This window comes from Kogia breviceps, chromosome 3, assembly GCF_026419965.1.
Source record: "Kogia breviceps isolate mKogBre1 chromosome 3, mKogBre1 haplotype 1, whole genome shotgun sequence".
In the NCBI taxonomy this organism is placed as follows: Eukaryota; Metazoa; Chordata; class Mammalia; order Artiodactyla; family Physeteridae; genus Kogia; species Kogia breviceps.
The window spans coordinates 151241501-151255935 of NC_081312.1; the positions used below are offsets into that span (position 1 = coordinate 151241501).

The 14435-nt window shown below is 39.2% G+C and overlaps 1 protein-coding gene across 4 annotated transcripts in view; it reads right to left on the minus strand.

Moving 5' to 3' along the window:
• The window catches only part of BLM (BLM RecQ like helicase), an 86224-nt gene extending 74263 nt beyond the window's left edge, over positions 1 to 11961 (minus strand). For 2 of the 4 annotated variants that reach the window (XR_010839839.1, XM_059057256.2), the window contains exon 1: positions 11863 to 11961. Coding sequence is in view for 2 of the 4 variants with exons in the window: in XM_067029941.1 (XP_066886042.1) it covers positions 11059 to 11072 (14 nt within the window). In the remaining 2 variants the exon portion in view is untranslated. Of the gene's footprint in view, positions 1 to 11058; positions 11090 to 11862 lie in introns of those variants that run through there. The other 2 variants (XM_067029941.1, XM_067029942.1) reach the window with 1 other exon arrangement.
• Positions 11962 to 14435: the final 2474 nt, after the last annotated feature.

Sequence of the window (14435 nt, forward strand, 5' to 3'; positions counted from 1 at the left end):
AATTTCTTCTATATTAGTGGGTTTTCCCTCACTTGTCATTTGTTATTTTGCATTTGCAATTTCCTCCTATTTTCTTAAGTTAGCTATTAGTTTGTTGGCTTGTTAAATTTTTCAAGATACAAGATTTTGATTAATCACATGTTCTTCCGTACTCTATCTCATTAATTTCTGCTTCTATCTTTATTATTTTTTAGCCTCCTGTGCTTTCGTTTGGTTTACTTTTTGTTCTTTTTCTAACTTTCCAAGTTTGGAATTTAGTTCATTTATTTTCCGTCCTTCATTTATAATGCCTTTAAAGCTATAAATTTCCCCCCTTCACCACTGCTTTATATGTGTCTTATAAAATCTGGTTTGTTGTGTTTTCATTTCATTAATTTTCAGGAATCCTTTATTTCAGTTTGTATTTCCCTTGTATCCAACAGTTCTTTAATAGAAGATTTTTTAATCTTCAGATGGAAGGGCCTTTTCCTTTTTTAAAAAAAATTTCATTTTCAATTTCTAGTTTTGTTGTACAATGATAAGGACTGTTCATAATCTTTCTACTTTTGGAAAATACTAATGTTTTCTTTCTGACCTAACATATTGTAAAAATTAATAAAGGGAAACCATTTAAAATGGAGTTGTGAAAAAATAATAAAAATAAAGTAAAATAAAATGGAGCTGTGAAGTCTTGAAGGGGGAGCTCTCCACACATGTACCTTCCTTCACAGCTTACTTCATGTTCCTGGGCAGGAAGCTTACTTCACGTTCCTGGGCGGGAAGCTTACTTCATGTTCCTGGGCGGGAAGCTTACTTTATTACACGATTCTCTCCTTGTTGAGCAACAGCCCAGTCAATGACAGCTCCAACAACTCAGCCACCCTGAACGCTCACATTCCTCCAACAGACTGTGGTTTGGAGCAGCCCTTCGCAACTTCTCCTTTTTCTATATAAAGTAAGGTTGCTCTCCTTTGTTCTTCAGACCTACCCGTGGTTTGCTATAGTTTTCATGTTGTAAATGGTAATTCCTCTGCCATTCCTGAATAAGTTCATTTTGCTAGTAAAATAACTGGCTATTTTATTTTTAAGGTTGATAATATGAACTATTTTTAGAATGCAAAATGCACACTTGAGAAGCCATATTATTACTGGACTAACCCTGCAACTTTTCCACAGGTTTTTAATTTTTCAAAGAAAAAAAAAAGAGAGAGAAAGGAGAGAGATGGATCCAGAAAATCCTCATGTTTGTAAATAAAGAAATACACTTACTAAAAAAACCCATGGATCATATAAGATAACAGAGTGGGCATTAGAATATATTTTTGAACTGGACAATAATGAAAGTCTACATATTAAAAAACTTGTGATACACAAAGAATTAATTACAGGGAAAAGTACAGCCTTAATTGTTAGAAAGGACAAATGAAAATTTATGAGAAGGCATCTATCTCGTATCTCTTTCATTTATTAAGATGAAAAAACAAAATAAGCCCAATGAGAATACAAAGAAGAAAATTATAAAGATAAGAGCTAAAATAATAAACATAAAATAGAGAGAACCAAAAACCAAGTTTGTTCTGTGAAAAGACTTATCAAAGGGGTTTCCCTGGTGGCACAGTGGTTAAGAATCTGCCTGCCAATGCAGGGGACATGGGTTCGATCCCTGGTCTGAGTAGATTCCACATGCCGCGGAGCAACGAAGCTCGTGTGCCACAACTACTAAACCTGTGCTCTAGAGCCCACGAGCCATAACTACTGAAGCCCACGGACCACAACTACTGAAGCCCGCGCACTTAGAGCCTGTGCTCCACAACAAGAGAAGCCACCACAATGAGAAGCCCGCACACTGCAAAGAAAAGTAGCCCCCACTCGCCACAACTAGAGAAAGCCCACACGCAGCAATGAAGACCCAACGCAGCCAAAAATTAAGTAATTAATTAAAAGACATAAAAAAGAATAGGAAAGGCATAAATAAACCAACATTGGGACTAAAAGAAGAAACTCAACCACATATAATATAGATATTAAAATACAGTAATAGGTTGTTATGAACAACTTTGGGTCAATAAAATTTAAAATTTAGATGAAAGGGACAAATTTCTTCACAAACTTACTTATCAAAACTCACTCAAGGGCTTCCCTGGTGGCACAGTGGTTGAGAGTCCACCTGCCGATGCAGGGGACACGGGTTCGTGCCCCGGTCTGGGAATACCCCACATGCCGTGGAGCAGCTGGGCCCGTGAGCTGTGGCCGCTGACCCTGTGCGTCCAGAGCCTGTGCTCCGCAATGGGAGAGGCCACAACAGTGAGAGGCCCGTGTACCACAAAAAAAAAAAACAAAAAAACCCCACAAAACGAAAAACAACTCACTCATAAAGAAATGGAAAGCCTAATAGCCTATAGCCATTTTAAAGAAATATCTGTGGCTAAAAATCTACCCATAAAGACAGCATCAACACCTAAGAGCTGGTGAATTCTTCTGAGCATTTATGACAATATTCCAATTTTTAAATGAAAAATTTATTTAAAATTGCAGTTTTATGACTGATTCCAAAGTACAGAAAGACTGAACCTTGCAACTCACTCTATGAAGCTAGCATAATTTTGGTACAGAATTCTGCAAGGGCAGTTCAACGTGAAAAATTACAGGCTAATTCTTACGCATAAATGTAGCTGCAAAAAATCCCCCAAAATATGTTAGCAAACCAAATCCAGTCATGTATAAAATATACTATGACCAAGTTGTATTGTCTCAGGAATGTATGACTGGCAACATTTTAAAAATCAATTAATATAGTTTACCAAATGATTAAAGAAGAAAAATCGTATGACTTTACTCAAGAGCTGCAGAATAAGCATATGATAAAATCAAATATCCATTTAAAATGAACTCCATTCATTATGAACACTCTTATCAAACAAGGAATAAAAGGGAACTTCCTTAACCCTACAGAGGGGATATATAATTAAAAAATAAACAAACCTCCAATAAGGTGATATTTAGAAAGTTTTTCCTTTTAGATCAGGAAGAGTACAAGGATGCCCACTCTCACCACTTCCATATGATGTGCACTGGAAATTTAAGCCAGAGCAATAAAGCAAGAACAGTAAATAAACTGGAAAGAAGAACCTTAACATTCACAAATGATACAACTGTGTATATAGAACAACTAAAAGAATCTTCAGATTAATGGAGGAGGAAAGCCTCAAGAAGCTGTAAAGGGCAAGGAAGCAGATTCTTCCCTAGAGCTTCCAGAAAGGAAAACAGCCTTGCCAACACCTTGATTTTTAGCCCAATGAGACTCATTCAACTTCAGAACTACAAAATCGTAAGATAATAAATCTGTGTTGTTTTAAATAAGCCACTGAATCTGTGGTAATTTATTTAGTAAAAATTTTTTTTTTAAATTGGAGTATAATTGCTTTACAATGTTGTGTTAGTTTCTGCTGTACAATGAAGTGAATCAGCTATATGTATACCTATATACCCTCCCTCTGGGACCTCCCTCCCAACACCCCCCCACCATCCCACCCATCTAGGTGATCACATAGCACCAAGCTGAGCTCCCTGTGCTATACGGCAAGTTCCTACTAGCTATCTAATTTACACATGGTAGTGTATTTATGTCAAATCTAATCTCCCAATTCACCCCCCCCTTCCCCCACTGTGTCCACATGTCTGTTCTCTACATCTGTCTTTATCACTGCCTTGTAAATACATTCATCTGTACCATTTTTCTAGATTCCACACATATGCATTAATATATGATATTTGTTTTTCTCTTTCTGGCTTACTTCACTCTGTATGACAGACTCTAGGTCCATCCACGTCTCTGCAATTTCATTCCTTTTTATGGTTGAGTAATGTTCCATTGTATATATGTACCACATATTCTTCATTCATCTGTCACTGGACATTTAGGTTGTTTCCATGTACTGACTATTGTAAACAGTGCTGCAATGAACATTGGGGTACATGTGTTCTTTTGAATTCTGTTTTTCTCCAGATATATGCCCACTAATGTGATTGCTGGGTCATATAGCAGTTTTATTTTTAGTTTTTTAAGGAACCTCCTAACTGTTCCCCATAGTAGCTGTATCAGTTTATATTCCCACCAACAGTGCAAAAGGGTTCCCTTTTCTCCACACCCACTCCAGCATTTACTGTTTGTAGATTGTTTGATGATGGTCATCCTGACTGGTGTGAGGTGATACCTCATTGTAGTTTTGATTTTCATTTCTCTAATAATTAGTGATGTTGAGCATCTTTTCATGTGCCTCTTGGCCATCTGTATGTCTTCTGTAGTGAAATGTCTATTTAGGTCTTCTGCCCATTTTTTTTTTTGCGGTACGCGGGCCTCTCACTGCTGTGGCCTCTCCCGTTGCGGAGCACAGGCTCCAGATGCGCAGGCTCAGCAGCCATAGTTCATGGGCCCAGCTGCTCCACGGCATGTGGGATCTTCCCGGACCGGGGCACGAACCCGTGTCCCCTGCATCGGCAGGCGGACTCCCAACCACTGCACCACCAGGGAAGCCCTGCCCATTTTTAAATTGAGCTGTTTTTATATTTTGGAGATTAAACCTTTGTCCATTGCTTTGTTTGTAAATATTTTCCCCATTCTGAGGGCTGTTTTTTCATCTTGTTTATGGTTTCCTTTACTGTGCAAAGGCTTTTAAGTTTCATTAGGTCCCATTTGTTTATTTTTGTTTTTATTTTCATTACTCTAGGAGGTGGATCAAAAAAGATCTTGCTGTGGTTTATGTCAAAGAGTGTTTTTCCTATGTTTTCCTCTAAGAGTTTTATAGTGTCTGGTCCTACATTTAGGTCTTTAATCCAATTTGAGTTTATTTTTGTGAATGGTGTTAGGTAGTGTTCTAATTTCATTATTTTACATGCAGCTGTACAGTTTTCCCAGCACCACTAACTGAAGAGGCTGTCTTTTCTCCATCGTATGTTCTTGCCTCCTTTGTCATAAATTAGGTGGCCATATGTGCATGCATTTATCTCTGGGCTTTCTATCTTGTACCATTGATCTATATTTCTGTTTTTGTGCCCGTACCATACTGTCTCGATTACTGTAGCTTTGTAGTATAGTTTGAAGTCGGGAAGCCTGATTCCTCCAGCTCTGGTTTTCTTTCTCAAGATTGCTTTGGCTATTTGGGGTCTTTTGTGTTTCCACACAAATTGTAAAATGTTTTGTTCTAATTCTGTGAAGAATGCCACTGAATTTGTAGTAATCTGTTACAGCAGAAAACTAATGCAGTGAGTTTAGGTAGACTGCCAGATATGAGGTCAATATACAAAAGTTAATTCTATTTTTATGTACACCAATAAATCATTAGACAATGAAATTTCAGAAAACTTACCATTCACAATGGCATAAAAATTTAAATATCAAAAAAAATCTACCAAACTATGTCTATGATTCTATTCAGAAAATTATAAATAATTATTAAGAGAAATTAAGGAGTAACCAAACAAATATTTGCATCATAATCATGACTGGAAGACAACAATACTGTCAAGATGCCAATTCTCTCCAAATTGATCTATAACTTCATGCAATTCTAATCAAAATTCTATTTTTTCCCCCTGGAGGAACTTAACAGCTGAGTGTAAAATTTATATGGAGATGCAAAATTCCAAAAATAGCCAAGATACTCTTGAATACCTATAGGTGAGAAGACTTGCTCTGGCAGACATATAAAGACTTATTAAAAAACTACTTTGAAAACAGTGAGATATTGATGCTAGGACAGGCAAACACCAGTGGAAGAGAATAAAGAACCCACAAGCAAGCCAATATAAAGACACTTAATTTATGACAAAAGTAGCATTGCAGAACACTACGGAAGGAGTCTTTTCAGTAAATCGTGCTAGAACATAGGATATCTATGTTAAATGAAATTTAAATCCTACTTCACTCCATACACATCAATCATTTTCAAGTGAACTGCAGATCTAAATGTAAAGGGCAAAACAATAAAGTTTCTGGAAAATAATACAGAAGAATAATTTTATAACCTCCAAGAGATTTCTCAAACAAGATACAAACAACACTAACAAAAAAGAAAAAGATTAGAAAAACTGAATTGCATTTTAATTGAGAATCTTTCATGTGCCAACTACCTAAAACAGCACTAAGACTTGAGACACCTGAATATAAAGAAAAATATACTGATTAGCACAAAAGTCAGGATAATAGTTATCTTTGGGGTAGAGGATAAGACAGGGGCAGACAGGAGGCTTCCTTTTTTTTTTTAAATTTTTATTTTTATTGAGCTATAGTTGCTTTACAACATTGTATTAGTTTCTACTGTACAGAAAAGTGAATCAGCTATACATATACAACAGAGCAACAAGAGGAAAAGACACATCAGTTTGTAGGAATCCATGTGCTGGCTTCTACATGCTCTCTACCTCCCAGAGAGTACATTCTCTCTCAAGAAAACTGCAGCTACACGTGCACAATGTTTTTGCCCTAGGAAACCCACCAGAGATGCATTGTCTATGATTTTTATCCGGGGCTGGTCAGAGAGGAACGCTTTAACACCAAAATTTCAGATTCTCAGAATGAAAGCAAGTGTTAGTGCCACAGGTGGGCAAAAGAACCTTATCAGCTTAGGAAAGGTTTCAAAACCCAAATTCCCAGGCCTACTATGTTAACCCGTTCCTGCACAGCTTATATAGATGTTTTCTGTACTTTTCTCTATGAAATAATATAATATTTCACAACAGCGTGGGGGGAAGGGATAGTTAGGGAGTTTGGGATTGACATGTACACACTGCTATATTTAAAATGGATAACCAACAAGGACCTAGTGTATAACACAGGTAACTCTGCTCAGTATTATGTAACAACCTAAATGGGAAAAGAATTTGAAAAAGAACAGATACACGTATATGTATAACTGAATCACTTTGGATACACCTGAAACCATCACAACATTGTTAATCAACTATATTCCAATATAAAATAAAAAGTTAAAAAAAATTTTACAATAAAAGTGTTTAAAAATAGTTGACTAAAATTATATTAAATCCACTTTTAAAAGCCAAAGAGTAGAAGATATTTGCAATATATATAACTAAAAATAAATAACCACTATGTGGAATGAAAAAATAACTCCTACAAAATAAGAAAAACATAGACAACTCCATGGAAAAGACAGAAAACTTGAAGAGACACTTTTAAAAAGAGGAAACAGTCCATAAATACAAGGTGCTCAATTTCATTAATAATCCAGGGAATTAAAACCGTAAGAAAAAACATACACCTACTGATAGGCAAAAATTAAATACACAATATCAAATATTAGAAAGGATACAGAGCAATGAAAAGTCTAATAACACTGGTAAGGGACCTCCCTGGTGGTGCAGTGGTTAAGAATTAACCTGCCAATGCAGGGGACACGGGTTCAATCCCTCATCTGGGAAGATCCCACATGTCGCGGAGCAACTAAGCCCATGTGCCACAACTACTGAGCCTGCACTCTAGAGCCCACGAGCCACAATTACTGAGCCCATGTGCCACAACTACTGAAGCCTGTGCACCCTAGAGCCCATGCGCCACAACTACTGAGCCCACGCGCTGCAACTACTGAAGCCTGTGTGTTCTAGGTCCTGCATGCCGCAACAACTGAGCCCGTGTGCCTAGAGCCCGTGCTCCACAACAGGAGAAGCCACTGCAATGAGAAGCTCGAGCACCTCAATGAGGAGGAGCCCCTGCTCACTGCAACTAGAAAGCCCATGCAGCAATGAAGACCCAACGCAGCCAAAAAATAAAAATAAAATAAAATAAATAAATAAACAAACACTGGTAGGAGTGCAACCACTTTTGAAGACAATTTGGCATTAGATCGAAAAGTAAAACCTATACATATCCTTAGACTCAAGAGTTCTACTCTTAGTTATATACAAACTTATGAACATGTACAGCAGGGAGTATGAACAAGAACATTCACAGCAACATTAATAGCTCAAATCTGAAACCAACCTAAATGTCATCAAAAGCAGGATGGATAAACTGTGGCACAATCATACAATGGAATATTCTATGGCAACAAAATAAATTTTTACTAACAATTATAAAATTATTTAAAAATTTAAAAAACCTGTATCTACAATATGGAAGAATCTCACAAACGTAATGTTGAACTAAATGAGAAAGACAAAGTAGAATACACAAACTATCATCCCATTTATAGAGTTCAAAACCAAGCAAAACTGCACTACATTACTTACAGGTTGCACATATGGGTAAATTAAGAAGACAAGAGAATTATTATTACAAAAAACAGAAAAACAGTTCTCTCTAGTGTAGGGAGGAGGTTATGATGAGGGAAGCATACTTCTGGGGTACTAGTAAGTACCCCAGATTTCTTGATTTGGATGACAGTTACATGTAATTATAATTTTATGATTATTCTTTACATTTATATAATTTTAATGTAAAATTAAACTTTATAATTTTTCTTTATAATTTTATATAGGGCTTCCCTGGTGGTGCAGTGGTTGAGAATCCACCTGTGGATGCAGGGGACACAGGTTCGTGCACGGGTCCGGGAAGATCCCACATGCTGCGGAGTGGCTGGGCCCGTGAGCCATGGCCACTGAGCCTGCGCATCTAGAGCCTGTGCTCCGCAATGGGAGAGGCCAAAACAGTGAGAGGCCCGCGTACCACCAAAAAAACAAAAACTGATTTCGCATATGAAATTTTTTAAAAAAGAAAATTAGCAATGAAAAATAAATAAAGGATTAATATTAAAAACACATAAAGTTCCTGTGAACAAATGATTAGGGAGTATAAACACATAGTTCACCAGAATATACAGAGACAAAATAATCTCATGGAAAAGTGTCCAGTTCTTCTAATAATTAATAGCATGAAGCAACATTTCACACCTATTAAACCATGAAGGAGAGTGGAATAATGTGATAATTTACAAAATAAATGACTACAATGGAGACTGAGAAGCTACATGGAATAATTTAAAACTGAAAAAAACTCAGTAAATTATGAGTATATTAGGGTTACAGTAAGAAATCTGCATAGTTAAAATTTAGAAAATTTAAAATTTAAATTTCATGAAAAAATAAAAATAGCTTAAGTGTTTGGAAGACAGGATTATGACTGCAATATTTTTCTTGACATTGAGAACATGGTTCATTAATATATAGGACTTTGTACACAAAGTAAACTCAATAGTTCCTTGCCATTCTAGAGAACAAAGTCTATATGTCATAACACCAAGAACTTCCATTAGTTGATTTCGACTTGTATTTTCACTATCCGTAGGAGGCACTAGAAGACAGAGATAAGCAAGACATAATTACTTCCTTCAGTGAGCTTCTAGACTAGCAGGAAACAGACTTGTCAATAAAAAATTACAATGAAATGGGGTAAGTCCTACAATAAAGTCTTTTCTTAAGTCTTATGGCTTCCCAGATGAAGGTAAAACTCAGGAAAATCATAGAGCAGTTTTCCAAAGAACACTGAATTGGATCTTGAAGGACAACTGGAACCTTCCAAACAGGGTGGAGGTTGTGAAGGGTAGTCTATGCACTATTCATGCAAAGACTGAGGTAGACTAGCAGGTGGTTAGAGGAGACTGCTCAAAGGTCTCATGTATCATGCCACAGGCAATGGAGACCCACAGGGGCTTTTGGCATTTAGCTCCCCCAAATATTCTACAATTACACTGGACCTCTTTTTCTACCCTTCCTTCCCTTAAAAGAAATATATACAGAATATAACCCAAAGCAATATACAGATGTAATGCAATCTCACAACATTTTTTCACAGAATTGGAACAAATAATCCTGAAACTCACATGGAATCATGAAAGACCCTGAAGCGCCAAAGCAATCTTGAGAAGAAAGAACAAAGCTGAAGGTACTGCCCTCCCAGACGTCAGACTATACTACAAAGCTACAGAAATCAAAACAGCATGGTACTGGCACAAGAACAGACACATAGATCAATGCAACAGAATAGACAGCCCAGAAATAAAACCCACACACCTATGGTCAATTAATCTACAATAAAGAAGGCAAGAATATACAATGGACAAAGCACAGTCTCTTCAACAAGTGGTGTTGGTAAACAAAAAACCCAATCAAAAAATGCTCAGAAGATCTAAATAGACATTTTTCCGAAGAAGACATACAGATGGCTAAGAGGTACATGAAAAGATGCTTAACACTGCTAATTATTAGAGAGATGCAAATCAAAACAACAATGAGATATCACCTCACATCTGTCAGAATGGCTGTCATCAAAAAGCCTACAAATAACAAATGCTGGGGAATTCCCTGGGGGGGGGGGGTCCAGTGGTTAGGACTCCACGCTTCCATTGCAGGGGGCACGGGTTTGATCCCTGGTCGGGGAACTAAGATCCCACCAGCCGTGGGGTGCAGCCAAAAAAAACCCCAAAAAACAAATAACAAATATTGGAGAAGAAGTGGAGAAAAGGGAACCCTTGTACACTCTTAATGGGAATGGGGAAGCCACTATGAAAAACAATATGGAAGTTCCTCAAAAACTGACACTTGAACTACCATTTGATCCAGAAATTGCACTTCTGGGTATATAATCAGAAAAAATGAAAACACGAATTCAAAAAGATACATGCACCATATTTCTCCTACTAGACTACAAGCTACTTTCTGACAGCAGCCTGGCTAACTAAATGTTGGCTCAACTTAATACTATTTACTGGGCTTCCCTGACGGTGCAGTGGTTGGGAATCTGCCTGCCAATGCAGGGGACACGGTTTCGAGCTCTGGTCTGGGAAGATCCCACATGCCGCGGAGCAACTAAGCCCGTGAGCAACAGCTACTGAGCCTGCGCGTCCGGAGCCCGTGCTCCTCAACAAGAGAGGCCATGATAGTGAGAGGCCCGCGCACCGCGATGAAGAGTGGCCCCCGCTCGCCGCAACTGGAAAAAGCCCTCGCGCAGCAACGAAGACCCAACACAGCCAAAAATTAATTAATTAATTAAAAATAATAATAATACTATTTACTATTCCTCACACAGAATACTTTATCTCCCGCCTTCTCCAATTTCTGGTCTCTCACCCAGTCTCTCTCATTAGTGCCCCTTCATCTTGACAGGCGCACAGGAGTGCTATTTATCCACGCTGGTGGCACCAGGAGCTCTCGGGTACCTGCTCCATCTCAGGCCACTAGGTGTCCAAAGTGCCAAGTAACCTAAGGGCAGGTGAGGGGTACGGGTGAAATCCCCATGTTGTGCAAGATGTTCTGGAGTCAGGCAGTTCTCAGTTCAAATCCTATTTCTAGCATTTAATCACCAAATGCCCTTTCATCACAGAGACAACTGTTTGTGCTTCAGAGTCTTCACGTATAAAATGAAGCCAATCTTATCCAGTTCTCTGGGTGGTTATAATAGAACCCTTACTATGTTGTCAAGTACTCTTTAAGAAGCTACAACTGTAAGGTAAAGGGGTGCCGGGCACATGGCACACAACAGATACTAAGAATACACGCAGCCTGGGAAATGGGGGTAGTGCCAGAAATCTGGGAAGTGACTGTTCTGTGCCAGGCATCTTGGTAGGTAGGGACTGGAGTATACGAACAAGAACATACTGGGTGCTAGGCCGGTTCTGCCGCCGACGCCCTGGGACAGCCTGGCAAAGCTTGCCCCCGCCCCCAGGCCTCTGTTTCCCCATCTGAGGATCTTTGTGCGTCTGTGCTCTCCTCTCATGCTGTTCGCCAGACGAGAGGACTCAGCGGGCCTAGCCGAACCGGAGAGGACAACGGGAGGAACCGGAGAGGCCTTCCTCTCCGGCCCCGGGCCGCGTGGCCAGGAGCGGGGCTGGGACAGGCGGACTGGCCCATAAGTCAGCGTGCGCTGGCACTCACCTCTCCCACAGTCTCGAAGCGGGCGGAACCACGATCCAAACTCCCCGCGCCGCAGCCGCGCCCGGACGCCGCGCGCCAGCTCACTTCACGCCGGAAGTCGGCAGATTCCGATTGGCTGCGTCCCGAAGAAGCCGACCAATACCGTCGCCCCGTGGCACCTTTCCCCGCCCCCGTGGGCTGCTGGGACGGGGTCCCCGTAAGGGTCTGAGAAGGAAGGGCACGTATTCCCAAAGCCCAATCAGAGCTCGGAATGCAAGGTCAGATGACTACGGTTGAACTCAGGGCTTCCGGGGCTGGTGGGCTTCTTTGTTTTCAGTATGTTATGTGGTGTCGGTAAAGACTTAAGTAAAGCACGCACCTAGCACTGGACCGTGGCGGGATTGAAAACCCCGGAGTTTAAGCGAACCTGAGATTCACTAGTTCCCACAGACCAGGCCAAGGCTCTACACGCCGATCTCTTTGGTTCTGACCGTCTGTCTCTGAGGCTTTGGCTGGCTGTCCTCTCCACCCTCCTGGTAACGCTGGCCTCTGCCCCACCCTTTCTCTTCTAAATGAGCAAATGGAAATTGTCATTGACGGAGAAAGGGGTATCAAACTCAGATGCCTCTAGGGACGTGTGCAGTACCTGAGGTTCCAGCTGATTGTTTCCACGAGGGACTGTGGGCCCTGTGATGCCAGATCTTTCTTTTCTTCCTTCATTTATTTCTCTTTTAAGAAAAACTTAAAATCTGCTTCTGCCCTGTTTTGTGTGTGATATCTGCCGTTTTTTAAATGTTACAAAAACAAAACCGAACGGTGCAGCCAAACCGCATCACTGTTAAATTACTCTCTGTAGAAAAAAGCAAAAGCAGAGTAAGTTAAGCAGACTTTTAATAGCAAAAAAGGCCACATAGGAAGCAGGATAGGGACAAAGCCCAGGTGTGAATAATTTACCAAAAGAATAAAGCCTCTAACATTTAGACTCGAAGGGTACACAAGCTATAAGAATGCTGACCCATGTTATGGAGGCACCTAGGATGGCAGATTTACACACACACGAGAAAGGTATGGAGCCCAAAAGAATCAGATATTCCAGAAGGGTGTGCTAGACAGCGCCTTGTTTTTCACTGGATACTCAGTAATGTTTTTTAGACCATTTCAAAGTTTTTCACAGTTTTCTTCTACATTACACAGTAATAAAAGGGAATGAACTGCTGGTACACAGATGAAGCTCACAGATACTATGTTCAGGGTAAAAAAAGGCAGACAAAAAAGAGTATATACTGTATGATACCAGGTTACTCTGGGGGTAGAGATAGACTAGATAGACTTAGTAAGGTAAGGCTTTCAGAAGGTGTCCTGATACCTGATACATAAATAACAGGTATGATTTGAAGGCAAAGGCCATGAAACAGGAAAGACTAAGTAAGGTACTTTTGAGAAACTGTCAGGAAAAGGGGAAATAGAAATGGTACATGAGAGGAAACAGACAACAGACCTCAAGTTTGGACTTCACTCTGAAGGTAAATGGCAATTGTTGGATTTGGGGGCAAGTGGGATAGGGAGAGCCTTATGTACTAATCAAGTAAAATCAATGATTTTACATATACTATATATATATATATATATATATATATATATGCCATATATATATGTATCTCCACCACCCAAATCAAGTTATATACCAATTGCAGCACCCCATAAGATTCTCTTGTGGAGCTTCCTTTGTGGAGTCTACCTCTGCCCCCAGAGTAAGCTGGTATCATACAGTATATACTCTTTTTTTGTCTGCCTTTTTTTTATCCTGAACATAGTATCTGTGTGCTTCATCTGTCTGTGTACCAGTAGTTAGTTCATTCTCTTTTATCTGTGTAATGTAGAGGGAAACTGTGAAATACTTTGAAATGGTCTAAAAAACATTACTGAGTATCCAGTGAAAAACAAGGTGCTGTCTAGCACACCCTTCTGGGATATCTGATTCTATGAGGGCTCCATACCCTGCATTGTCTTTGAGGTAAAGAATAGCTCTGTTAGTTTTTTAAAAGACCTATTCTTGTGTATAGAAATGCAAATTGTCAAGGGGATGTATTTTATTATTGCACTGTAGGTTTGATCAGTTCTGCCAGGTTTTGCATCTATTTGTAAAGCATTTCGTTAGTCCTCATTTGAATATATATGTGCATGCAATACTTTGAATTTTCCTCTGAACTTTGTAATATCTTTCTGGGTCTCTCATTAATTAATTACTTAAATAAAACCTTTGACAGATTCATTTTATATCTGTGTGAGTCATGATTATACTAGATTTTTAAAATTATTCTTTAACAAGAGTATGCAATTGTATGAACACACCACAGTTTATTAATCCATTCATCTACTGATGGGCACTTGAGTTTTTTCCCTTTGCCTATTATAAAGCCACTATGGACATTTTTGTATAGGTCTTTTTGTGAATATATGCATTAATTTTTCTTGGGTAAGTATCCAGGAATGGGATTTCTGGGTCATAGGGTAACTGGTAAAAATGGACTTGTTTTCAAAGTGATTGTACCATTTTACACTCCTACCAACATTGTATGAGTTTCTTATTTTCT